This window comes from Magnolia sinica, chromosome 2 (assembly GCF_029962835.1).
Source record: "Magnolia sinica isolate HGM2019 chromosome 2, MsV1, whole genome shotgun sequence".
NCBI classification, from domain to species: domain Eukaryota; kingdom Viridiplantae; phylum Streptophyta; class Magnoliopsida; order Magnoliales; family Magnoliaceae; genus Magnolia; species Magnolia sinica.
Window position 1 is genome coordinate 19,304,632 of NC_080574.1, and position 27,622 is coordinate 19,332,253.

General features: G+C 38.8%; 1 protein-coding gene across 1 annotated transcript in view; it reads right to left on the minus strand.

Annotated features, from left to right (window-relative positions):
- The window catches only part of LOC131236527 (CHD3-type chromatin-remodeling factor PICKLE-like), a 76,439-nt gene extending 49,589 nt beyond the window's left edge, over positions 1-26,850 (minus strand). Inside the window, exons 1-9 of the mRNA XM_058233764.1 lie at positions 26,441-26,850; positions 18,150-18,232; positions 17,766-18,060; positions 17,148-17,218; positions 16,561-16,857; positions 10,251-10,315; positions 6,343-6,764; positions 5,229-5,353; positions 1,244-1,433 (exon numbers count right to left, since the gene is read on the minus strand). Of these exons, the coding sequence (XP_058089747.1) occupies positions 1,244-1,433; positions 5,229-5,353; positions 6,343-6,764; positions 10,251-10,315; positions 16,561-16,857; positions 17,148-17,218; positions 17,766-18,060; positions 18,150-18,232; positions 26,441-26,711 (1,819 nt within the window). The 5' untranslated portion in view covers positions 26,712-26,850. The remainder of the gene's footprint in view (positions 1-1,243; positions 1,434-5,228; positions 5,354-6,342; positions 6,765-10,250; positions 10,316-16,560; positions 16,858-17,147; positions 17,219-17,765; positions 18,061-18,149; positions 18,233-26,440) is intronic.
- Between the last annotated feature and the right edge of the window lie 772 nt (positions 26,851-27,622).

The following is a 27,622-nucleotide window of genomic DNA, read 5'->3' on the forward strand; positions in this document are numbered from 1 at the left end:
TACTTACGCTCGAAGGCAAAGGATAGAGGGCGAGTAATAACAATCAACCCGTGGAAGAGATTAAGGAGAAAAAAGAATGAGAAGATGATCAGGCTGAAGATCCATTATTGGATGTTGATAAGTATTAGTACATACAGATAATGAAGAAACAGAAGAAGAAATGTGTGTGAAAAACGGAGATGACTTAGATGATGACAATGGTGGTAGTGATCATATGCCACAATGGCAAATAGATCAATGCATATACTAGCATTTACCATTTAGTATTATTTTGTTCATTTTCTACAATCAATAATAAATAAATAACCTCCTCATTTTGTTTACTTACTAAGTGTTAATTGGCATTTGTTAACTATATTGTCGAATGTTAATGATTTGACATTTAATTGATTTTATTTCACTCAAATATATTTTAAACATATAAAATTAGTTATCTATTAACTTAGAAAAGTTTCCCCTACTTTCTTATATTTTTTCTTTTTTTTCCTTAGTTTCCCCTTATTTTCCAGATTTTTTTAAATTTTTGAAAAAAATAAATAAATTATATGCAACCGCATATGCAAATGTGCGATTGCATATGCATTGCACATATCCAATCACACACGATCACATATGCGAGATATGACAACATTGGTTGTGTTAGTGACGTGATCCTAAACCTTAAGCTACCACCCAACAGGCGTCCATAGCCTATAGTCACACCTGTCGGGGCTAAAATGGATAGCGCCCAAACAGGTCCTAGCAATCTATTAGAAACAAAAAAGAGTACCATTTGAACAAATTCAACACCATAGGCATAGAATGCAAACGGCAGATTCAACACTAGTGCCGCTGCCAACAAAAAACTCCAGACTGTCTCATAGTTCCAGGAAAGTCTTCAGCAATATAAAAAATAAACTATCTAATCAGGCCACACAAACCATTTTAAATATTCCAACATGAATTGAAAGGAAAAGGTGCCATAGCTATTATTCTTTCATACTAAAATGAAACCACAATAATAGAAATAACAAAGACAAGAGAACTAAGAATATTCAGCAGGAGAGGGTGCCATTGTAAAGATTAAACCACTGAAAGCAAATATGTAAGAAATTGATGATGTATAGCAGTATTAGTTCAAAGAAACCACATTCTCCTTTGATCATAAAGAAAGCTTCTTTGCATCCTTAACAATAGAATTTCATGTGTTGTTGCCTTGTTGGAAAGAACAGATCATGAGTAACCAGGGAGAAAAGGATCTTACTAATAATAGCAGACCACTTAAACTTCCGCAGAACATGGTTATCTGAAAGAATCAGTTCATAGTTTGTTATCAAAACATCAAATAAGACCTTTCCAGACGCAAAAAACTCATAGTCCTGGATACACCGCCGTGAAGCTCTCTCCCCTTGGTAAATAACAACATTAAGCTCTTCTGCCCAGTGGCAAAATTCCTGTAAAGAGGAAAAGAAACTATATTCATCCCCTTGTGAAGAAAAGAAGACGAGCAAACTATGACTGCTCAACGTATCCTGTTATATTCAAAATGCTGATTACGGTAAGATTGTGAGATAACTAATAGTCTGACTAGATTTCAAATACAAAAGCACATCACAGAGGGCAGAAATGTGCCATGTCTTTCTCCCATTGGTACTGAAGTTGTGCAAGTTTTCAAGGAAGATGCTGCTTCAAATTTGTTTCTTGTTCAGGAAACCTACATTTTAAACCTCTGATCACGTGGGAGCTTTCACTGCCAATTGGAATGTGTATGATATGTCTTAGTTATAAGTATCTACAAAAGGGAATAAGACAATTACAGGATGTTGATGAGGACTTGATGCAGGACAATCAACCACTTGCTCTAAAAGCTCGAATTGTTGGCGCATGGCGAATCAATCCCTTTATCTCATGGCACAAGCCCCACATCTCATGGGTTAGGACCTCGGCCAAACCCCCCTTGTGGGCCCCACATCACATGGGTACCACCTCACACCAGCCACTCGCCTCACACGGGTGGGGCCCGCCTCACACAAGCCGCCCACCCCGAGTGTGCCCCTGCATCCCACAGACAACCCCACTCGAGCCTGGTGTGAAAATGCCCCTGCATTAGAACTTGTACAGTCCAACTGGTTGGATAGTCAGGATTGACTAGAGAAGCAAAACAGGTCCAACCATCATCTTGAAACATCTAGCGGATAGATTCAACAAGTGATTTATGGCTCATAAACAATGGACAGTTGTAACAAACTGGCCCCATTCAAGGGGATTAGGATCATCCGATCGGTGTGATGCCATACCACGGCTTGCTCCTAGTTGTATGAATGAATGAATGGTTCAGATCAACAATAGGTCCGTGTTCCATTTTAAAGGTTCCCCATGAAGGTGGGGACATTAACAAAACTCCGTGTGTGCGCGAGCACACATGTGTGTTTATGACATTTTGTTCTTTGCATGTAAATCAACTGCTATCTTCTTCCAACCAGTGTGATCCATAATGTTGTGTTCATTTAAGGGATTGATGACTTCAGAAATTCAACAATAATCCCCACTAGTCAATAGATCTAGACTTTTTTTCAAAATTTTATGATTATTTTCTTTAAAAACTTGTGGAGATTGTTTCAAGTTAATTTTCTGTATTTGTCTAAAATTCTGGAAGATCTCTTTCCAAATCTAACCGCCACTCTAGATATATGTTTTTCACTTCAATCTGAAACTACAGGGATTTCAGAAAGGGAGGGAAAAAATAATAATAATAAGACTCTCGTTTAGCCCCTCTCTTGGATTTTTTTCAGCTTTTTCAATCTTATTTGAGAGTAGTGCAAGAAACTTGTCCAGCTTCGCCAGCCACATTACTTATCGTGTACTTTGTTGATATTATCAAATCTTATGGGATCTAGCTTTCTATTGAACGAAGTTCAAATCTATTTCATAATGGACTGAAGCACACACTACAAATTAGAAATATGAAGATCATTTCCTCTACAATGTCTTCGAATGATATCGCAGACAATCCAAGCCTGAAATAGTTAGCAACAACTTGGATGGAGCAAATTTTTTTCAATGGACTTGGTCCATCAGATTATTCCCAGGATAAAACTTTAGGACCATTCATGAATCCATTCCTGGACCAGCAATTGATTCTTCAAACTTCATTTATTGAAAAGTTGGGACTTGGTCATAGCAAATGGATCCCATAAAACATGATATTGTAGCAAACGGTAGACAGCGAACAAGTTATGGACCATTTAACAAAGTTATACTAATCCTGCTTAGTGAAAAGATCTGTCGGAAAGCCTTGGTTCACCAAAGCAACTTCAAATATAGTCTAGCTTCTTTAGTGTAGCTTCTTAAGAGGGCGAAGGCTAGACAAGTCACCCAGATAGGCAAAGAAGAGAGGTCTTTGCACATCTTCCTGCAATGGCATTGATCATACGACAGATAGGTATTGCATCAGTATCCTCAACTGAGGCCTAAAATGGCTCGTGTAATAATCAGCCAACACCTTCTCTCTTCCTTATTCAGGCAAGTACCCAACTTAAGCTAGTCAATTGACCTGCATCTTCCACTATACCATCCATCAATATCTTCAGATCTTACATAACAGTTCATACCAGACATGAATATTGCAACTTGGCTCCTGGGTCAGGCATGAATTCTTTACATTTCTATTTCTAGTAGTTGGCATTGCTTACTGTCAGGAGCAACACATGACATGGCAACTTATTTTGTTTCTTTCTTGCCTTCTATATGCTTCTTGAGTAAGTCTTCTGCAAACTCAGTTGATGGTTCACACCACCCACTGTTGGAATAGCAAATATTCCCATTTAATTCAAATTGAAAAACATGTTTCATGTACCTCACTGGATAAGGGTTTTTTTATCAGACAACTAGCACTAGATTGAAGTCATTCAGTCATTTTCTCCTTCCCCTATTGAGTCCTTCAGTGCTCAAGTACAGAGAAAACACTTGTGAGGCCAATGAAAAGACCAGACATGACATGTTGTACAAGGTGGGTAGGAATTCAGATCAATCAAATTCTGAAGTGAGGAACTTGAAAATGAAGCTGGAATGGCTGGGGGGAGTTAGAACTTAGAAGACAGATTGACACACATTTTCTTGTTACTCAATAACATAACCTTGTCCATAGAAACAAGATACGTATACAATACAAGTGAATAATCAAGACGATCGACAGGTGGGACTGATAAATAGACTAGTGATCCACCCAATTCTTAGCAAGAAGTTCGACTAAGTCCTTGGATTTTCTAGGAATGAAATTAAATGATTGCCCCATTGAGGATGCCAGTACCGTACAGAGATTTACAATAAATGAGAATTTTCGTGGTTTCATTCTCTTTCCTGAAGCCAAATAATGCACATTTTTTTAATCACCTTCCTATAAAAAGACCAAGAGAAGCAATCATCTGAAAAATTATTGTTTGGTTCTCACATTGCCAACAACAGTTGGAGTTTCACAGGCTCTTGCTGTCCTATTTTCATGCAGTACTCCCTCACCTCAAGCAGCACCATATTTTGATGAACTTAATTTCAAAATCTGGTCATACCAGTGTGCAATATCAGAGTTTAAATTTACTGACATGATATGAGGTATATGAGGTTATTTTTCATTTTTATGGGTTGGTTAGATATGTTAGGTGTGTAGAGATTTTAGAGGTAGCTGCATAATTGGTTATTTTAACATACTTTCTTCATTCCGGTTAGATACATAACTACGCCAAAGTTAGGGTTTTCAAGAGCACAAATATTTGTTTAATAGCATCTAATGCAGATTTAGTTATTTGTATTGAAAATTGTTTTGGAAACTCCACCAGGAAGAGATGAACCAATTGGTCAATATTGAGGTGAAGGAGTAGATTAGATGTCTGGTGAGCACAATCAAAGAATTCTTACCAACCAATTGTGATAACTCTTATTCTAGAAATGGACATAAAGCAGACACCAAATAGCTGGGACACAGCTATATTAATAGTGATGACAATATAGATTTTTTTTTTAATTTCACTTATATACCTATGTCTGGCCTTTAATAGAGTGGAACAGCGGAACGGGATTCATGTAGCCTACCCCAATCAATTGGGATAAGGCTTAGATGATGATGATGATTTATTTTTTTGTACTTTTGTCTGAAAAGCTAGCAATCTACATTTTACATTGAGCCATGCGGTTTTATGAAAACAAAATATAATAGAATGAATACAGGCAACAAGGAGGTGCATGTAACCACTCACCTTCCCCCAATGAAAAAGGATATTTTTAGGAGCAACTATGAGGACAGGGTTGCCAGTAAGCTTCTCTTGCATCATGCAATGGACAAAGGAAACAACTTGGACTGTTTTTCCAAGTCCCATTTCATCTGGATAAAAGAGAAAGATTAACCACGATAATTATTTTTTAAGTTCATACTTCAAAAAGGAGATGATGAAAACTTGAACGTTGAGATGGGTCAGGAGATAGCAGCTACTAATATGCATATGCAAGTTCACTTGACCAAGGAACATGTAGAACACACACACACACGCACACACACATATATATATATAGGAAAATGCTAATGGCCCCACCTTCATGGGGAAATTAGCAACATCCCCAAAGCATTGAAGTGACATGTGCCACAGCCAATCATCGATGCAGGTCCCATTGCTTACGATTCCAAAGAAGCACTTGGGTTTGATGATGGTAACAATCCAATCCATGGCTCATTATAATTAAAAAAACCAATGTAACAAAAGAGCCCACATTTCAAGAGTTGGGATCATCCGATCAGCGTTATTTGTTAACATGGGTTGCACCCATTGGGATTATTAAATGGACGATCAAGACCAATGATTGGGCATGCCACGTGTCGCATAAAAGCATTTGGGTTGTTGAGTGACTGGTGGATTGTACCACTGGACAATGTATGCACGTGACCAATACCACCCCATATACAGTTATTTCAACAATGAACCTCCATGATGTATATAATATGATAAACCTTGTATAATGTTTTTCATCTTTCACTAATAAATTAGTTAGAAGATAAATTTCCAACAAGGAAAAAATAGTGAGAAACAAAAATGAGAATCAAATTTGGAGCTAAATATCAAATCGTGCCTCAGAAGTACTTAAGTTTGCAGAGGCAGGCCATAATCTAACCATTCAAGACTCAATGATGATTTACAACATAAAAGGGACCTACAAGGAAAATTATTTGCAGAAAATATTTAAAAACAAACATTAAAACCAACTGCTCAAACCACAGGCCACATCATAAAAGATATTTTAAAACAAGGAAAGCAAATAAGCAACTGGTAGATTACTCTTAAGTTCATTTTTTACGAAAAAAGGTTTAGTCTCCACAACCTGCAAGGATAACATTTCGCCTGGATATAAAATTGTTCAATATCCAATTGAGTCCTCTCATTTGATAGTCAAATAGGATGCCACCCTTCAAATAGCTTGGCTGCACATCTAACTGTGGGACATGAGACTCCCAACAATAATTATCACTTCTTTCAATGGCTCTTTGGTGCCTATGGACAAGTTTACCGATTTCAGTCAACAGTTCTTCCATGCAAGATGATTCCCATGTCACATCACTATAATCAAGACCCATCCATTTCACAAGAAATTCAAATTCCCTGCTATCTTGGCTCGCCTGCGATAAGTTCAGAATTTCACAAACATTATGAGCATTAAACTTCCTCCTGCATGCAATGACACGGTCTATTTTAAACCACTCTGCCTTTCTGGGATCAATTACAGTAAAACCATCGCCCACAACCCTGCAAAAAACAGAAACCACATTCGAGTCATGTAGGGAGGGAGGGAGGGAGCAGTTTGAAGCCCAACAACTGACAATAGGACAAAAAAGTATAGCAAAGGCGTGGAACATGACAAGAACAAAGGAAACAAATAGGTATATGGAAAGACAAGCTGCAAAAACAGCATAACCAAAAAAGATTTAGGCAAGAGGCACTCCTAAGTTCTAGAAAAATAAAGTGAAGACAAGATTGTGGGCCATTCAAGACGTTAGGGAGTTCCTGTTAGTTCATGGATTGGAGGCTTCAATAACCTCCTCAAATATCTTACATTATTTATGTTTCAAGTAACAAATTTCAAATGCATTCCTCTCAAAACAAAACTTTAACAACATCCAAGCTATTTCAATCCGCAGAGATTGCATACACATAAACAAGTTTCTTTTCATACAAGACTGCAGTGAAGAGAATTCTGCAAGAAGCACCAAAATGATCCCCATCAATAAAGTTCCGTTGGGACAGTAGAAATCGGAGATTCTTCTCTGGTTGTTTCTTCTCCGACTCCCAGATTAAAAAACTTCCCCTGCAGATTTACAACCAAAGAAGAATTTCTAACTTCTACCAACACAATTACAACTGAACCACAAAGAAAATTATGAGAAGTGCCCAAGGTAATGCACAAGTTCTAATAACTGGCGCTAATTCATCCTTCATCCAAGCTCAAAGACTTCTATAGAAGCTCTAGCCAACTATTCAACGACAAGTGATCACTTGAAAGGATAGAGTCAACACCAAGGTTATAGGGTAACTTTCATGCACATCAGATATACAAGGGCGGATAGAAATTAGAGTTTATAAAACCAAGAGAATTGGAACAGTGGTTGGATGAGGTTGCATGCATGTGAACCAAAAGTAAAAATAAAGATAGAGAGAGAAATAATGGACGGGGATAGCTAAAAGTTAATACACACAACCTATGTAACGGGTAAGGAGACACACCTTGCCTGGATATGAACAAGACGTTGGACCTTCTTTCAAGTCTTGGAGACATACCAAAATAGAGGAAAATAACCAATATTTGCTTTATTAAAAATTATTCCAGAAACTGAACTTCATGCCTAGTATTTAAAGGCATGAATAGCTTGCAATGCCAATTGTAGAAAACTTAATTTCTAAAATAAGTCTATGGCAGCTGTCTAATGAAAACTAACTTTCCTTTTGTAAACTATTAACTAATAACTAACAACTTTGACCAGTCAAACACCAACATTGACTGGACTGTTTGACTAGACTTGAAAGGACCTTGATTATACTGTATAACTGGTAAATAGTTTCAAAATAGTAAAACTGACATTGAAAACTGCAACTGTAGGATCAGCTGTCGGCATCCTGAATATTGGTTCTTCTTTTTGTATGTAACATAGCGTTCACCACTCTATAGCACAACGTGTAAGGTACATAGTGTGTACCGTAAGCTACACACTACTTCTAGATTTTTAATTGAGGTTGCTTTAATAGCCTGTAATCTAGCGTTCACCACTCTAATGCGTAACGCATAGGCTACATAACGTGTATCGTATGCTACACACTACTTCTAGATTTTTAATTAAGGTTGTTCTTCATGATATTTGGTGCAACCAAACACAACCTAAAACGAGAGGAAAATTAGGCAACAATTAAGCACAAAGATAAAGAATGAGCAACCAAACTGATTTGATACTGCTAGTAATATTATTTTGCTAAAATGATTGAAAAAGTTAACTAATTTTTATTCGAAGAAGAAAAGTGAAATAAATTATTGAAAATAGCAATTGATTTTAATGTTTTGGTGAAAAATAACATTTAGTGTAAGCTATGTAGAGTGTAGAACAGGCTATGTATCAAAAATAACTTTTAGTGTAAGCTATGTAGAGTGTAGAACAGGCTATGTATCACATGACATATGCAAATCAGTTTGTGGTGTAGGCCATACACGACTTACGCTATTTTCATGAGCTACATCACATTTATGGCTAAGTTGTGCTACGTAGCATAAGCTACATGCTACATACGCCAAATCAAATTATTATCACATCAACAACTTTTTAAGCAAACTATAATTAATAATGTCTAATTGGAACCACAAGGTACAAAAAGGAATTAAAATCCCACAAGTTGAGAGTATTAAGTACAAAATAGAAAATATAATTACCATTTATTAAAATAAATAAAGGCATAGCGTACGCTACATATGCTACGTGCATGCTACGACGCTACATACGCTATGACCCTTGTAGTGTGTGCTACGAGGGATTTACACTTTTTGCTAATGCTACGTAGCATCGTAGCTACGCTATGGTCGCTATTCAAAACACTGATGAGAAGTGTAACTAATGAAATGAGTCCAAAAACAAGAATAAGATGTTGTTCCATCTTCACGGAATCATCATTTCCAATCGGCAATAATAATAATAATAATGATAATAATTACAATGAAATGCGAAAGGTAACTCAGTTATAATCACCTTAAAATCAATCCAGATACAGTTCCCAAATTCACCACAAATAATAATAATAATAAATAAATAAATCATGAATTTGAATTCAGGAATATTTCAACAATATTAGCTCATAATCAAGCTAAAATCTATCCAAACATGTTAATGGCAACGATATAAATAATAGACTTGCAAAGATGCAGATTCACTAATGCAACTTCAACAAATTGGCTCCAAGAATATTTCGACTCTGAACTTTGATCTGCTCTCCCTCCCTTCCTCTTGTTCCCTCCCTCCCTCCCTAAATGTGCTGTAAGTACCACAAAAAACTGTATTTAAAGTCCTCTTAAGCTTCATATCAATGTTCAGAGGTCCCATTAACATTTCTATCAAACAGAGCAATGTTTTTATAAGAACTAGGTAATCATCACCATCACCCACAACATTATCATCACAATTGCCTACACACCATTCAAGGTAATGTATATATCCACAGTTTTCTCAAAAGACAATGGAAACTAGTTTGGAACAATTCCCAAAAAACACCAATAAGCAGGCAAATTTGCAAAGTAACCATCTCCAAGGAGAAGGAACTGCAACAGGTTCTGCAGAACTCCAAGAATAAAATAGTTGCCTTGCCAGTAGGTCTGGAATAACTGGACAACAAAAGAAGCTTTCAGGCAATCCATGTCAAACACGAACTAGCCCCAAGTTAAGCCAACATTATGTGATGTTACATATTAGCATGACTGTATGAAGACACATATCTAACACATCTTTTCCGTGCCCCAAAAAAAGTGAGTTTCAGCTATTTACAAGAAAGAGAAGAACAGTCATTGAAGAAAAACAGAAATAATAAATAAATAAATAAAACCCCATGAAAACCAAAAGAGGAAAACATCAAACATATTCAAATGATAATCCAAATGTAGAATGCAACTCAAATGCATTTGCTGTATAAAAGTTCTGATATTAAAGAGTGAACACTGTAATAACTCCAATGTCAAAAAAAAAAAAAAAAATCAAGGCTTACGGATTTTTGTCTTGAAATCTATGCATTCGAACACGATCAATTAGTTTGACCCATTCCATGGGAACCTAAAACAAAAACAAGAATTAAAAAATTAAATAAATAAATAAATAAATAATTTTTAAAAAATAAAAATAAAAAATCAATCGCGGTGCAAATATCTTATGATTTGTGAAATATACAATTCCTCAAGAAAATATTCAACAGAATGTCCCCATAAAGTGAAGATATACAAAAACAGGCATAAAACTATGTTAAGGTCTTTACACAAATAACAACATAAACATGAGTATCTTTTAGTGAAACCTAACTGATTGGTTTTGCCCAGTGCTAAAGAGGCTTGGGAGAACAGACACTCGATCAATTTTTTTTATAGGAAAAAGAAAAGAGAGAGATCATCGATAGAGGACTTACCATTTAAGAAAAGCCCATATGGCGATGAGTCACACTTGACGTACTCACAAGATAGCCATAAGGAGTGTCATCTTTCACAGTACCTTCTCTAAAGAAGTCCATATGGAGCAACCATCGGGCTTTGAAGATCTATACCTGATTACCTTCTCACGTCTGTTGCCTTCACAAATTTATGTACAAGTTGAAACAAGCATGAACATGGCCTAGTGTTCTACAAATTTTATTGGAGTTAGTACCCTAGAAAACCATCCGTGCCCTTATCCACTAGCCATGTGGATGTGATTGGGCATATCTCAGTCATTGATTGTGGTGACCATGGGTCCTAGATTGGATATGTGACATGCCTTAGACAGATTTAGTGTTGCTCTCATTCATTGGGTTTGTTGAGGAGTAATTCCTATGGTAGTCCTTGGGAAGTTGAGACTGGACATGATGGTCATTGACCTGGGAGGGTCATAGTCCATGGATCTCAGTATCCTATTAGACCATGACCATCGCAGGTGCGTGTAACACATCTGTGGATATCAGTTCATGAGATGCACGATCATCTTAGTGTGAGGGGAACTGACTTCGGTCAGGATGGACAGTCTTCACCATTGGGAGCCAACTTGGTGTCATTTTATGCATTTCCCTTACTCTGCACAAGATTGTGAGTGTGCCATAAACGAAAGATCTAAGTTCGGATCTTTGGTCACTCACATTGGTGGATCAAGATCAAGTCAACAGTGTGGGGCGCCATTAGCTTAAACTGTGATCGTGAAATTAAACTTGATAATGCATGAAAGATGGTTTAATCCTTAGACTTGAGGACGGGCAAGAGTCACGATCTTGACTAGTCAGCTTTGGCTCTTCCTACGAGGTCCATGCAAGGGCCAATAAAGTGGACAAGGCTAGGTACTTCCATCAAGAATCTTTGATTCTTGCACGGGCCAACAGGAGATCCACTCTAAATGTTTTAATTTGTTTTTCAAAGGTTTTTAACCGTTAAAGTTTTTTTTTAATCGTTAAAACTACTTTGATCGCACTTGATAATAACCTGATAGCCCAGATCTGATGATCCACTTCTAATTGGCATGGGATATGATCATTAGTAGATACGCTATAACAGTAGAGGGATTGAATTATGAGTATATGCATGGATGAGGTGGATTGACGAGCTTACTTCACAATAGGTTACACCAAAATCCATAGGGTGGCAGAGCACCAAATTGGGTGCACCTCTAAAACCCTTGTTGGAGTGTTAAAGTCCCTTGATAGACATTAATACTCCATCCTCCAACAACTCGAACTTTTAGAGCAAGTGGTTGTTTGACATGGTATTAGAGAGGAAGGTCTTGTGTTCGAAACTTCGAATCCCTCCCAGGAGCAGCAAATATGCTTCCCTAATATATTCTCCCACGAGGGGCCATTTATGGTGTGAGTTGTAATTGCTCCTCCACCTAAGTGTGAGTTGCGTGCATTCCTCTACCCTTGCCCAGTATGTTCTCGTGCGGAGTTCCACCATGCACGTACAGGGAAGTGCTAAAGTCCATTGATATACATTGATACACCATCATCTAATAGCTCAAGCTTTTAAAACAAGGGGTGATTTGACAATCCTAACCCTGTTGTCAGAGAAGTGATGTCTTCACATCATCAACGCGCTGCTCGACCAAACGAGGGCCTGTCTCGACGGGTCGAGAGTCCACTAAACCGGTCGAGGCCCACTCGACTCGAAGTCCAGCGAGCATATTTTTTTGGGTGTCCACACTGCTCGACCAGTCAAGGGTCAGGCTCGAACGGTCGAGGGTGCCCTTCGACCAGTCGAAGCCCTAGCTCGACTAGTCGAGGGTTACGCAGACCACACGCGGACTAGGTAATTTTAGGCGATTTCCGGACTATTCTAAGGTCGGTGCGAAAGGGGTGTTTCCTAAACTATAAATAGGGGTCCCTAGGGCTATTCTAAAGTATGTTAAGGCTTTCTAAAGGTATTCTAAGGGTTTCTAGAAGGAGTTCTAGGGTTTCTAAAGGGTGTAGCAAGGGTGAGATTCGAGGTTGTTCAAATCAGGTATGTCCTTTTCTCTTTGTAATTTATGCTTTCATAGTAGAATTCTGTCGCTTTGTGCCGTGGTTTTTTCCTGAAAGGGTTTTCCACGTTAAATCTGTGTTCTCGTGTTTGCTTGGTACCATTGGATTGCTATCCTAGATCCATCTATGTGATTCCGCAACACAAATCCCCAGCAAACCCCTCCTTATTTATATGATCATATCCCAGAAAAGAGGAAGTGCTAGCCCTGGACATCACCGCCCCATGGGACGTGAGAGTGTGACCAAAAAGAGAAAAAGTCTAAGAGAGCGGAGATCCACTCCATTTTCTTCTATTATCCTCGCGTGTGGTCCACTTGTGTGGATGGTATACGTCTTCCTCGGCACCTACAAGAGGATTAGACGTTAGGCTATCTTGACTCTCCGGTACTAAGATAGATCAGGGAGAGACCCATTGGTTTAAAAGATCGACATTGACAGATCGGCATTACAAACATCTCTTTCGTGCACATCGCATGCAGGTATTATCTCTACTGTTTATATATTTTGTTAAATGCTAAAAATCTGATACTATTGCCAACGAGGATTCTTGGGATGGGTCCAAGGTATCCCAAATCGATTACGTTTCGGCCGTAACAGCCGATACGTAACGGCAACGGCATCAACCGTTACGCGATTCGGCCCCGAAACGGGGCACCTCTGTTTTTTGGGTTCGTAACGGCCGTTACGGGACCATAACGGCCGTTACAACCCATAACAGCTGTTACGGTACCGTAACAAACGTTATGGTCTATAACCCTAAAGTTTCTTCTTCTTCTTCTCCTTCTTCCTCTTCTTCTTCTTCTCGCCCTGCTATAGCTGTAGCTGCGGCCCTGTTGCGGCTGCAACTGTGGCTGCAGCCCAGGCCTCCTCCTCCTCCTCCTCCTCCTCCTCCTCTCTCTCTCTCTCTCTCTCTCTCTCTCTCTCTCTCTCTCTCCCATTTTTTTCTTTTGAAATCGAAAGCGGTTTGACTGGTGTAGTATAGCTGCTGTAGGTACGTGTCATGTTAAGACGAGCGCTGACACTCCTCGAGCTCCTAGTTATACAAATGGTTCAAAAGAGATCAAAGTTACATGGGCTCCCCAGCGATGTATTTATTATATCTACACCATTCATCTATTTTTAAATATCATTTTAGAGCATTAGCCAAAAAATGAATCGTATCCAAAGATCGTCTGGCCCACACCAAAAATAGCAACGATATGATGATTTTCACCATTAAAAAATTCGTAGGCCCACCATAACGTTTATTTTCCATCCAATCTGTTCAAAGGGTCAAAAAGACCTGAATGAAGAGGAAAAACAAATTTCATATTGACCCAAAAGTTCTGTGATCCCAAAAAGGGTTTCAATGGTAGATGTTCAATCCCCCACTACTTTTTGCAGTGTGGTCCACTTGATAATTAGATCTGTATTATTTTTCGTGTCAAGCCTTCAGACGAGCTCGTCAAATGAATGGACGGTTTAGATATAACACATACCTCATGATCAGACCCACAGGACTTGCTTGCGTCAAATGAATGGACTGGTACGTGTTACGTAGCACATTGCACAATTTAATAAAATGTACACGTGCCACATGGGCCCCACCATGCTGTATGTATTTTATCCATGCCATCCATCCATTTTGCCACATCATTTTAGGTTATGATTCAAAAAATTAGTAAGATCCAAATCTCAGGTGGACCACAGCATAGGAAACAGTGGTTATAGAATGCTCACCATTAAAAATTTCTTAGGGTCTACTGTAATGTTTATTTTCCATCTAACCTGTTAATAGGGTCACACTAACGTGGATGAAGGGAAAAGACACATGTCAACTTGATCTAAAACTTTCGTAGCCCCGATAAATTTTTAATGATAGTCGTTTAATTCGAGTCTTGCCTAATTCGAGCTTTGGATCTGCCTCATTTTTGGGCTCATGCCCTAAAATTATTTGGCAAAATGGATGGACGGTGCGGATATAACACATTCATCACAAGTGGGGTCCAAAAACTTTGACACTCGTGTGCTACACTTCACAATCTGAGTCCTACCTAATTTGGGCCCTTAAAAAATTGTACACGAGACGTGTATTAACTTAAAATTTACCAATTAAATTATGGACTGTAATTGCTAACTCAAAATGCCAAAATCAAATTGTTTGAATAGTTTTAATTGTTAATTTGTGGACACTTATTTTTTAAATTAGGGCCTTTTGATGTTTTTTCATGATTCACTATCCAATAAATGTCCACCAATTCACAAGTGGGATAATGCCGATAAATTGCATGAATTTGAGGCTGATTTGGGGCATGGATTGGTTCTCCGAGTCAGCCCCAAGTTGGCAACGCGATCTTCCTGAATTTAATTTCATTTTTTAAAAGAACTATTGGGAGAAATGATATCAAATTGTTAAGTATATAAATTAGATATTTAGAAAATTAAATATATGAATTTTGTAGTCAAATTCAAGTTATCTGGTCCATAAATTCATCAGACAATCCGAAACAACTTCTCACCAAAGAGTGGACCGTTACACCACTATAAACATGTTCCAATTTATAAATGAATGCATATTTGGAATGCTTAGAATATTCCAGATTTAATCCATATTTTTTTGGCAAAAAAAAATTTGCGCTGTTACACCCCCGTATCACCGTTACGCCCCCATATCCGTATCGGTTTTGGAGGGCACCGTTACGCCAACCGATACCGATACGGGACACCTTGAATGGGTCCCATGATCAAATTACATTCCACTATATTCTACGGCATTTGTACGCTAAGGACCCAACAAATTCAACTACTACAAAGTGTCAATCAGTGTGTCATCATGCTAACTACAAAGTGTCAATTAGTGTGTAATCATGCTAAGTAATCCAGGTTCATAAAACAATCGACTCATATACATCAATGACGATATCTAATCTCTTGTTTTTCATTTTAACAATTGTCCAACAATCGAGATGAAGGATCTAGGCAATATCCATCATTTTCTGAACAGAAAACTTGGCATTCAAAGGGACTATATCTCACTTAGTCCAATTATGCTTTCACCATTCTAGAAGATGACGACGACATACTACATGCATATCATGACACCTTGCACCATTGCCACTAGGCAAATTTCAAAGAGATCGTTTGGACAATTCATCTCATTATACCAACATTGTGCGTCCACTACTAGATGTGTTTTAGCATTTTGTTCATGATCAAGAGTAGTTTAGTCTTCTGGCCTACACATTCTGCACATGAATTTTAACAATGTAAATGCCTGTATATGTTTCAAAATGGAATATAGAGAATAATCCCCCACCCCCCTCTACCCAAAAAAAAAAAATAGAAACAGAAAAAGAAAAAGAAAAACATGTGATTCTTTTCAAATAGTAGACAATTGATTCAAATCTCCAACCAGAAAAGATAGCAAAACATGTAGGGAAAAGAAACGTGAAACCAACTCCTTGTTATTAGAAATCAAAGGAGTGAAATATGCCCATTCTTCCAAACACTTTGTTTGGTGTTGCTTCCTTTCACAGTTAAGGTAATCGACTCAGTCCGAGAAAATGCAATTTTGCTCATCTATCAGTAATTTTACTGCCATGGTCATCTAACATCAAAAGATTTTTGCATGCAAGAAGGACAAAGGTACAATGTTATACACACTAATGTGATTAATAATCAGGTATGGACAAAAAGGTTAGCAAAACTGCAACCTTGCATCAACGTATCACCTGCAAAACTACGAAGCTCCATTCAATTGAAAAATAAAGGGTTAAGCCTGTAGGACAGTGAAGTGTGTAATTTAACCTAAGAAAACATTAGTTTAATGGACATGCTTCAATGACCACCATACCCACGAATCATGATGATGAGAGAACAATTCCCATTTTATTAGGAATTGATCTTGTAAGACATTTTTCTTTCGGTTGATAACAATCCTTCTTCGACCAATAATACTCCCAATTTTCTTTGGTGTCAGCTTCCTGTCTTCAGTCATCATGCCCGTAAACAATGGGTCATCCTTGCAATAAGGGCAAAGCCAATCCATCTTAGGAACTCGTTGTAAAGGAGGATAAAGACAAAATGTGTGGAAAGCACAAAAACAACCAATCCCCACACATCTGAGCATAAAATTTTCAGCTACTCCTATCTGCACAATATAAAATCAAGATGAAAGTGAACGTAGAATTAGAGAAATGACTGTGTATGCCCAGTGTGCACCAAGATTCAGTGTCCACATATCTTCCACCATCCAATAAAGGTTGGAGGGATTCCATACACTCCTTTCAGAATGGATTTTTGGAATAACCAATTTGAAATGCTTGCTAGATTTCACCAACCATCTTTAGATGGTACAAGATGTGTGCACTGTGTGCTTTGAAGTCATGCCTAATGAATTTAAGGGGACCAAAAAAGTAAAATGCAGAAAGAGTTGAAAACCTGACAAATAGAACAGAGCATCCTGCCAGACAACCCATAAAGGCCAACTTTCTGATTCTCCCCACCATCCCCTTCATCAAAATCATCAACAACTTTAGCAAGTTCAAAATCTGGTCAACAGGATCATGTGTGATTAAAGAAAACTATGTGCATATCCACAAAAATTCAAATTACAGGTCAGGATATTCACTGTTATGACTGCCTCCACCAAAATGGAGAGGAAATTTCATGGAGCAATGATGAGGAAGAAGCAAGAAAATAATTCCAGTTATGACTGCCTCCACCAAAATGGCACCATTAGCAAGAAGTATTTGACAAGATAAGAGGATTAGTGACTACAAGGTACAGAAATGGGAAAAGGATCCAAATAATAAAGAAATCCAGTTCCATTTGTAGAAGTTGAAATGCAATTTGGAAGAAATGTGACAGTTTATTCAATAGAGCCCTTGGATTGATGGGAATGTCAGGAATTAATTTTACGAAAAGCATTTAGCAGCAAATATTTAACAACAGCAATCATCCACATGAGCCCCAATTTCTAGCAGAGGCTAAGAAACAAAACAAAGGAGAAAATCTGGAACAAGGCTAATACAATCTTCGTACTCACATCAACCTCACCTGCAATCCCATTTGAATATTCAATTTGATGTGGAAGGCAAGATCTTCTGCTCCTTTTGGCCCGAGACACCTTCAAATGGTGAACGAGGCTTTGTTTTCTTTTCTTAGGAATAGTAGCTCTGTGTCTTGCACGCACAAGAGGACGGTCAGCAGAGTATTTCCTATCAAAATCATCATGTGGTTGGCTGGATGCAGAAACAGACAGGGAATCAGAACTCAATTCGTCGTAACTTCTGATCTCATCTGAGCACAAGGGAGACTGAATACTCAAACATGGAGCTTCTGAAAGGCCTTCCTGCTCATTAACAAACCATGTGAAACAGGGCACTCGATAATAAGTCATTCATGAGGAACACATAAGAACCAAAAAACAATATGGCTAACCCTTTGATTTGAGCATGGAATTGGTATGCATTTAGTTAATCCTTTCTTCTGGAGTCTGCTGGACCGTCGCATAACTGTGTTCTCTGCAAGCAAAACTTCTAACTATTAAGCAGCTTATGACTTTATTCTCCATGCACTTGTACAATAAAAAGGCAAAATAAATCACTCAGAAAAGTAATAAGGCTTTGAGGAAAAATTCTACAAGCTTGTATGCGAACGAATTAAACAAGAAAACATCATACAACCTCTCCTTGCATTGATAGCTTCCACACTAACTAGATCTATTTTCTGATCAGAACTACTGACAGTTTTCCCTTCAACAGTGGCACTTCCAGCAACAGTAGGTGACACCATATCCTTTCCATTGTTTGGAATTGATCCTGCTGGCATAGATGATTGTTAATCATCTGTATTCTCATGCTGTAATTTACAATCACTAGAGCTGGTAGTGGACTGCTCCATGCCATTCGGGACCCACAAGTCACCCGCCACATCTTGCATCGCAGAGGATCTAGACCAGATACAGAGAATATAAACCATAATGAACCAAATAATGCAAATAATTGCTACCTCCCAAAAATGTTGTCACAGTTCAACATCATAAACGAGATCTCAATCCTTCAGCAATACAATGTTCGCCAACTGACAACACGGCAGTCATGTTTGTTTAATACATTCAGGTGCAAGCTCTTCTGCAGACTAGGATTTGGTTTTGTGAGGTCAAAACATCTTCCAGAAAGTGCAGGCAATTCAACAGATCCTTGTCTGCACACTCTTTCTTTTCTGCAAGTTGCAGCTTTGAAAGAGGAATAACATATAAGGGACCCATAGGAAAAGAAAAAAGAGCCTCGACTTGCATTAGAAAAGATATGATGACATTGTGGAGTGGCATAACAACCAACACCGTAGTTTCGAACCCGCAACTCGTGAGTGCCCTTTACATAAGCTCAGAGTGCTTTAGTACTTATCATAACAACCACCACAGCAAATTCTTACAACCAAGTTGTTACCTGAGTTATTTAGTAACCATGTAACTAGTGACTAATCACCATTGTTCTTCCTAAATGATATTATGTGGAATCATTATTGGGGTCTTTAAGTGGGAACATAAATACAGTTTGATTAACACCAAAGCGAGCCCCCGCATGGAATATGTCATTCAGATCTTCTCTGATCTGTGTTTCTCCATTAATATTATGGCCTTTAGCATGAAGAGAACCCTAGATTAGATTCACCAAGAGAAGCCCAACATCTGTGTTTTGTTACATTTGACTGTGGTTTTTTGGTGTTATATGACCCACATCTCATTCATATAGCTGGCATCATCTGATGGATGCAGGGCATACATCATTCAGGTCTTCGCTTTTCAAGCTTGAAGGTAATTTCTGCAGAATTTTTTGAACATTACTGACATGAGCCTTATTTCTTTCTTGAAGATCAAGAAATCAGTTTTGGAGCTTCTTGATTCCTGTAGACAATCCAAGCTACTTGGGTCTAAAGTTAGACGTTTCAACTGTAACCAAATAATGAACCCAAAGGTGGTACAACCTCGGCAAACATATTTATTGGATGAACCATGAACTTCAGTTACATCAGCAGAAAAATGTTGGAACCTCAATAGATGATTTGAGATGTGCTGAACAGATCAAAAAAAAAAAGTTACATTGATGTGCAGACATAAATATACGTGGTCCTGATCATTAACCCCAATTGGTGCCCTGTGGAGGGTTTTGATCTAAATCTCTGATTTTACAGGAATTTGCCCAAGTACCCCGGCCTAAACCCAATCCTAACCTGAGCCTAGGCTAAGAACCCCACCCAAAACTTACCCAATCCAACTCAAACAAGCTTCCTTGTTTCCTTGATCATCATATTTTCACTGTAAAATTCTGTTCATGCCATCTTGGACATTTCTTTCAATGGAAAATGCATGTGTCAAATTGACCAAAAGAAATGAATATGTGAGATACTTGTGTTGGGTTACACCAAATATCATGATATTTCGTGATTAATCGGTGAAAGATCATGAGATTTCGTGATCTTTAGTGCAGCGGCAGCCAAACAGACCTAAATTATGAACAAACAAAACAAAACAAAACAAAACAAAAAAGCCATGCAGCACAACGGATCCAAAATCCCAACAAGTGAAGCCACTATTTTTAGTACTATTACTAAGAATATACTTTCTGCATTCAAAGTGGCCATCAGGTTCTCCAGTGTTGGACCTGGATAATGTCCTGCAATATTTCAGTCCCCACCTATGATCAAGACTATTTGATCTCATGGGTACTGCAATGACAGGGGCGGCCCAAATACATCAAATGCCTTATATTTGTAAGCTACCAAATTAGGGTCATTCGGATGCCTGTAAAATCTACAAGTGGTAAATCAATTCCAGGTAAATGGAATACAAGCCATGTTTGGATGCTGAAATTTCCTGTGCTGTATTAGATGAACCAATACAGCTATAAAAGCTTCTAACCAATCCACTTCTCTTTTTCTCCTTCATTTCTTATCCTTTTGATTTCTTTTTAGATAGGAAATCTTTCAGAGCCATTTCCGACTAGATCTAGGTCAATTTTGAAGATCAAAACCTGCATCAAATCAAAGGATTCAAGCTTTAAGGCCCAATTTTGCAAAATTTTATATGCGTGTGTGTGTTTGTTTCAAACTGAAATCTCGAAACAAGACTATAAACCAAATCAATCAAATCATGGTTGATTTGATCTTGATTTTGGATTTTTTCGTTTTTTTACACACGAATTTTCTATAAATTTCAAACAAAAATTAACTACTTTTTTATTGATTGTTGTTATGATGCTTAAGGAGTCTTCTCATACTATGGATATAATAATTTGGCCTCAATTTGGAGTTTCTCTTTTCTTTTTCTTTTTTTTTTTATGCATGATTTTTTTATAAATTTAGAAGAAAAAAATTAATTACTTTTTTCCACTAATCGTTGTTACAATGCTTGAAGAGTCTTCTAATCTAATGATTTCACACATGCATTATTAAATAAATAATTTCTAAATTTTTTTCTATTTTTGGGTTACTTTTGGCATTTTCTTGTTTTAATCAAAAATAATTTTAGAGAAATGATATGAATGAAAGATCTAGGTTAACATATGTTTGTTTTGAACATATATCTACCCTTTACAACTAGATTTAAATTATTTTCTTATATTCGAGCCATTATCCATTTTTTATATATTTTGTTGAGTTTTTTGCTTCCAAGATTTCTTTGGGGGAGAATGATTGATCTATGTTATTTAAACATAGGTTTAAGTTCTTTTAACAAACATTTATATTTTAGAGGCTACAAATTTAACAAAAAATTATTTTTCAACACCACACTTTACAGTAGGTCTGTTAGACAGGCTCACATGCCTTGTATACCTTATATAGCTAGATACCTTGTATAGTTCGTTTCCATAGGTAAAGGATTTTGATTTTATAGAGGATTCCGATTTTATTATTTTCCTTGTATACATGACTGTAATCTCTATATATTTAACCCCTTTGGGTTGTCTCAAATACAGAAAATCTTTCAGCTCCTCTCTGTTTACAGGGTTTTCAATATTATGATCTGGTTTCTCGTCGTGTTCGGGTTTCACGACATGTTAGTTTTCTTGAACATATTACCTTTCATTCATCTTTTCCTCCTCCACACGCCCCAAAATCTCCTGGTCTAACCACCTTTCCTGATATTCATTTTGCCTCGAGTACTCTCCCTCGTCCGCTGCAAGTTTACTCGCGTCGACCACGTACAGATCCACCACATATTACTCAACCCGAACCTATTGTGCCTGTTGCAAATCTTGAACCTACCTCGATACACCGTTCCGCTTGTGTACATCAAGAGTCTGATCGCTTGATATGCTCTATGTCTGTCATGAATGCTACTCTGGATATTGTCTCTATTCCTACTTCATACACTCAGGCAGCCACTCATGATTATTGGAAGAAGGCTATGGCAGAAGAACTTGCGACATTGGATGATAATCATACGTGGGACATTGTCACTCAACCCACTGACCAACAACTAATTGGTAGCAAATGGATTTATTCTGTGAAGCTCAAGTCTGATGGATCATTGGATCGATACAAGGCTCGACTTGTTGCTCAGGGATACAAACAGGAATACGAAATTGATTATGATGAGACATTCGCTCCCGTGCCCAAGATGAAAACTGTTCGTACTCTTCTGGCGATATCTTCCGTTTGCTCTTGGCCACTTGCTCAGATGGATGTGAAAAATGCGTTTCTTCATGGAGACCTCCAAGAAACAGTATATTTAAAACCTCCTCTTGGCTCTTTAATCCCTGACAATAAGGTATGTCGCCTAAAAAAAGGCCTATATGGCCTCAAACAGGCACCTCGGGCATGGTTTCAACACTTTCACGATGTTGTTACAGGTGTTGGGTTTACTCAAAGTAGTCGTGACTCATCCTTATTTTTGCGCACCATTGTTCGCGGAATTGTTATTGTTCTCGTCTATGTTGATGACCTACTTCTGACTGGTAGAGATGCTACCGGCATCTCGACTTTAAAGGAAATTCTGCAATCATCCTTCAAGATGAAAGACCTCGACCATCTAACATACTTCTTGGGCTTGAAATTTTACATTCTAAACGTGGGATCCTGGTCAGCCAGTGTAAATATACCAAGAATCTTCTCGCCTTGGCATCATTGACGGATCAGAAGACAATTCAGACTCCCTTAGAACTTAACGTTCAATATGGCCGTGACGATGGTGATCTCCTTGCACAGCCCGACTTGTTCCGCCGTTTGGTTGAGAGTCTAGTTTACTTAACTATAACTCGCCCTGATATTGCTCACGCTATCCAAGTCGTCAGTCAGTTTGTTTATGCTCCTCGGACTCTTCATGTGACTACGGTGTTGCGCATCTTACGGTACCTACATGGAACTCTAGATCGATCACTATTCTTCTCCTCCACAGCGACTCTGAACCTTCGTGCTTATTCAGATGCTGATTAGGCCAATTGCGCTCTCACACGAAGATCTACCACTAGCTACTGTGTTTTTCTTGGCACTTCTCTCATCTCTTGGAAGTGTAAGAAGCAGGCCACTATTTCCAAATCAAGCACAGAAGCTGAGTATCGGGCGATGTCCGCTGCATGTAGTGAGCTTGTCTGGTTACGTGGACTTCTTTCCAACTTGGGCATTCCTCTGAAGAATCCTACTCCACTCCATGTCAATAATCTAAGTGTCATTCAAATTGCCTCTAACCCGATTTTTCATGAACGGACGAAGCATATTGAAGTTGACTATCACTTTATCCGTGAGAAATTTCAGTCTGGACTCATTTCTCTTCCACATGTTGCATCCCATGATCAGATTACCGACATTCTCACCAAGTCCCTCACTTTTGCTCGTCACTCATTTCTAATTGGCAAATTATTACTTGTCGATGACCAGCATTAGTTTAAGAGGGGATGTTAGACGGGCTCACATGCCTTGTATACCTTGTATAGCTAGTATACCTTGTATAGTTCATTTTCATAGGTAGAGGATTCTGATCTTATAGAGGATTTTGATTTTATTATTTTCCTTGTATAGATGACTATAATCTTTATATATTCAACCCCTTTGGGCTGTCTCAAATACAGAAAATCTTTCAGCTCCTCTCTGTTTACAAGGTCAACCCCTAGTAGCAATATTCTTACCAAATAATGGTCTGATTCACCATTGAATACATGGTCAAAACACCTAAAAAAATTGATAGGTTCTTGGATAACCTTTTTTTTCTTATTTTTCTAATATTTTTCCATATCATTTAACTTTTAAATTTAAAAAAAAAAAACATATGATCGATACGGGCTGATACGACCATATACTAATGCACAATGTCATATCATATCATTTTGTCGGGCCAATACGCCCGCCGATACTGATATTTAAAACCATGATGTGGGGCCCACCATGATATAAGTCACCCACCTTATGGGGCCCACCTTGATATGGATCATCCATCTTGTGAGGCCCACCATCAATGTTAACGTCCATCATGTGGGGCCCACCTTCAATATCCACCGCCCATCACACAGAGCCCACCTTTGATGTGAATCGTCCATTATGTGGGCCCCACCTTCGATGTGGATTGTCCATCATGTTAGGGTCCACCTTAGAAGTGGACCATTCATCATTAGAGGCTGGCCTTTATAGTGGACCATCCATTATATGGGCCCCCCTTGATGTGGATCATCCATCATGTGGGGCTCACCTTCAATGTCCACTACCCACCTTAGATGTGGACCGTCCATCGTGTGGGCCTCACCTTCAATGTGGGTCGTCCATCATGCGGGGCTCGCCTAAATGTTGGCCATTCACCATTACGAGTCAAACCTTTGATGTGGACCACCCATTATGTGGGGCATCCATCATATGGACCCTCCATCATGTTAATTGGCCATCATGTGGGGCCTACATTCAATGTCCACTGCCCATCATGTAGAGCCCATCTTTGATGTGGATCATCCGTCATGTGGGTCCCACCTTTGATGTTGGTCGTCCATCCTGTGGAGAGATGAGAGGGTAAAAAAATAAAAAGTTAAAAAGCAAGATTTTTTTGTTAATGGTTATAGGTGACTTAAAGGTGTTAATTTATTTTTGAAAGGGTGTTTTAAAAACTAACTTACAAAAGTAACTTTTCTATGCCACAAGTAAATAAACGGTGGTATCCAAACAATCCCTCTCTCTCTCACTTACCTGCTCCGACGGACACAACTCTTATTTGCCGGAATCTACCATTATAGCTCATTTACCTACTCCGACTAGCACAGCTATTATCCACCGAAATTGACCATCTTCACCGACCAGCGTACCTCCCCCCGCCTGTAACTATGCCCCTATCTCTGTCTTCTTTGTTTTTGTGTTTTTTTTCTTTTCTTTTCATAGTGTGTGGAGAATGGAGGGAAGTTGAGTTTGGGGCTCGCCAAAATCTCATACAACGCATGTTTCTCACAATGCACAAAACACCCAAGATTGTGGGACCCACCATATTATATATGTAAAATCCACTCCATCTATTAGACTTGACCCTAGATGGTAGGTCCTAAGACCAAAAATCAGCTAGATCCATGACTCAAATGGGTCACGCCATATGGAACATTGGGGATGGATGCAAATCATTGGTTTCTACATGCAGCCACCATGATTGTGTTATATATATCCACTATGTCCATCCATTTTTGGTCTCATGTCCTAACATGAGTGGGCAAAAACGATTGATATATATGGTGACATCACAAGAACATGGTGGGCCCCGCAGAGCTGTTGGTTTGTGCCCCATTGTAATAGGGGGCGATATGATGCTTGATGCTACACAGCTTTGATTGCGCTTCTTCTATATTATCTCATATAGAAGAATTTCATGGATAGACGTCCTCAACCATTTCATTGGTGCAGGCTGTCTACTTTTACAGTCCAATAACTGTACTGTATTTTATTCAGGGCCATTTTGACAACAACTCATAAAGGGGAATTTGAATTAGTGGGCCCACTTCAGTGGCTCACCTAATCCTTGGTTTAGCATAAGGTCAGCCCCAGGCTTTATTAGGACAGACTCAACCCAATGATCCATCTTAACGGGGTGTTTGATTTTTCAATTCCTCGGTAAATACCAGCAAATACCTCTCTAAGCTTTATCAAGCTCATATGTCATTAAAAGATTTTATATGTCATTAGAAAATTTTATTTGAATTTACGTCTCCAAGCTTTATTAGGCATGAATACCGAATTACAGGCTGTAAACAACTTACTGGTTAACCAAACACAGACAACTATTTAGTTGTAAACATATTACAGCTGAAAGCCAAACAAGACAGACTGTAATTCAATTACTTATAATTCATTTACCACTTAAAATATAAGGATCAACAGCAGACTTTTGGGATATCCCCTGTTGGAATTAGGATGCCATCAGATCAATGTACTGGATCACCAAACCATAGGCCCCGCTTTGACAGACGGGAAGTACTGCAGGTTACCATATAGCATACAACCCAATGCTTCCTTGTGACTTAAGAGTGCATTTCGGCCATACAGAGATGGTAACTCTCCTAGCCATTTCCATCTCATTTCCCATAGTGGAGCAGTTTCGCAAGAAGAGTGTTTAACAAGCCCCATCATCCGCATTTCAAGGATGAGCCAAACGGCTTCACACTTTCTGTCATTCGTAATCTTCAGTACATCCAAACAGCTCCTTGTTTTTCAACGATGATTCTAAAAAAAATCAGAAGGGATTGTTATTTTTTTATTTTTTTTCATACCCATGTCGAAGAGAATGTTCTTGATCGTCTGGAGTGAATCGTCACCCCGTTTCTTCCTCTCCCGGATAGAACCCGTCCAGTTCCGCCGCACAATGAACTTGATCTGATCAAGCGAAATCCGATCGCGCTCACCATCTTCGTAGAGGATCTCGCAGTCGTGATCGCCACTGACCTCGATAATCTCACAGGAGTACCATTTCCGGTCAGCATAACAGTAGACGAGGAGAGAATCTCCGACCGAGACACCGTGGAGAGGAAGAGAAAGCGCCATAGGGAGAGCAAAAGGCTTCAAGAATGAGAAATGCTGCAGATGGAGAGCGAGACGGGGAGTGGCATTTTTTCAGAGGAAGAGGGATCTATGAGGAAGGACGGGATGGGTTTGAGCGGGAGCCGAGAGTACTGTTGCGAAATATTGGGCGCGCGGCTGTAATAAATGAACTGCGCGTACGTTAGCGAGTGCGAACGCGGATTACGTCCTACCCCGGGAACGGGCAGGAGCTTTGAGTGGCCACCGTAATGTATGGGTTTTATCCACACCGTCCATCCATTTTTTCGTATCATTTCAACATATAAACCCAAAACTTAAATAAATCCAATCCAAAAGTGGACCACACAATGAGGATTAAACTTTTAGCGTTGAAAACTTTTGGAGGCCACGGAAATTTTGGATCGGTCTAAAATTTGTCTTTTATCTTTAACAATGTCCATGTAACTTTATGAATAATTTGGATGGCAAATAACCATCACGGTGAGCCCTCGAAAAGTTTCAACGGTGAGAATCATTATCACTGCTGCTTCATGTGGTGTGGTCCACCTGAGCGTTGGATCTGCCTCAGTCCCTAAAGAACATTCTGAAATGATACGGGAAAATGGATGAACGGTGTGGATAAAACCCATACATCACGGTGGCCACTCATAGCTCCTGCCCGTTCCTAGCTGGAGACGGGTGGGGGTAGAAGTTAGAACGCAATCCGCGTTCAGCGATTGTCGGGACTGGGATTCGGTAGTGGCCCGGTACCAGTCGAAGTTCTGTGGGCCCAATGTGATGTGTGTATTTTAGGGCCCGTTTGGCCGGGTGGATTGGAAGGGATTGGATGGTATTGGGGTGGATGGCATGGATTTCTAGGTAATAATGATGTTGTCAGTGGATTGTCTTGAGATCCATGGGATTGCTCTATCCCT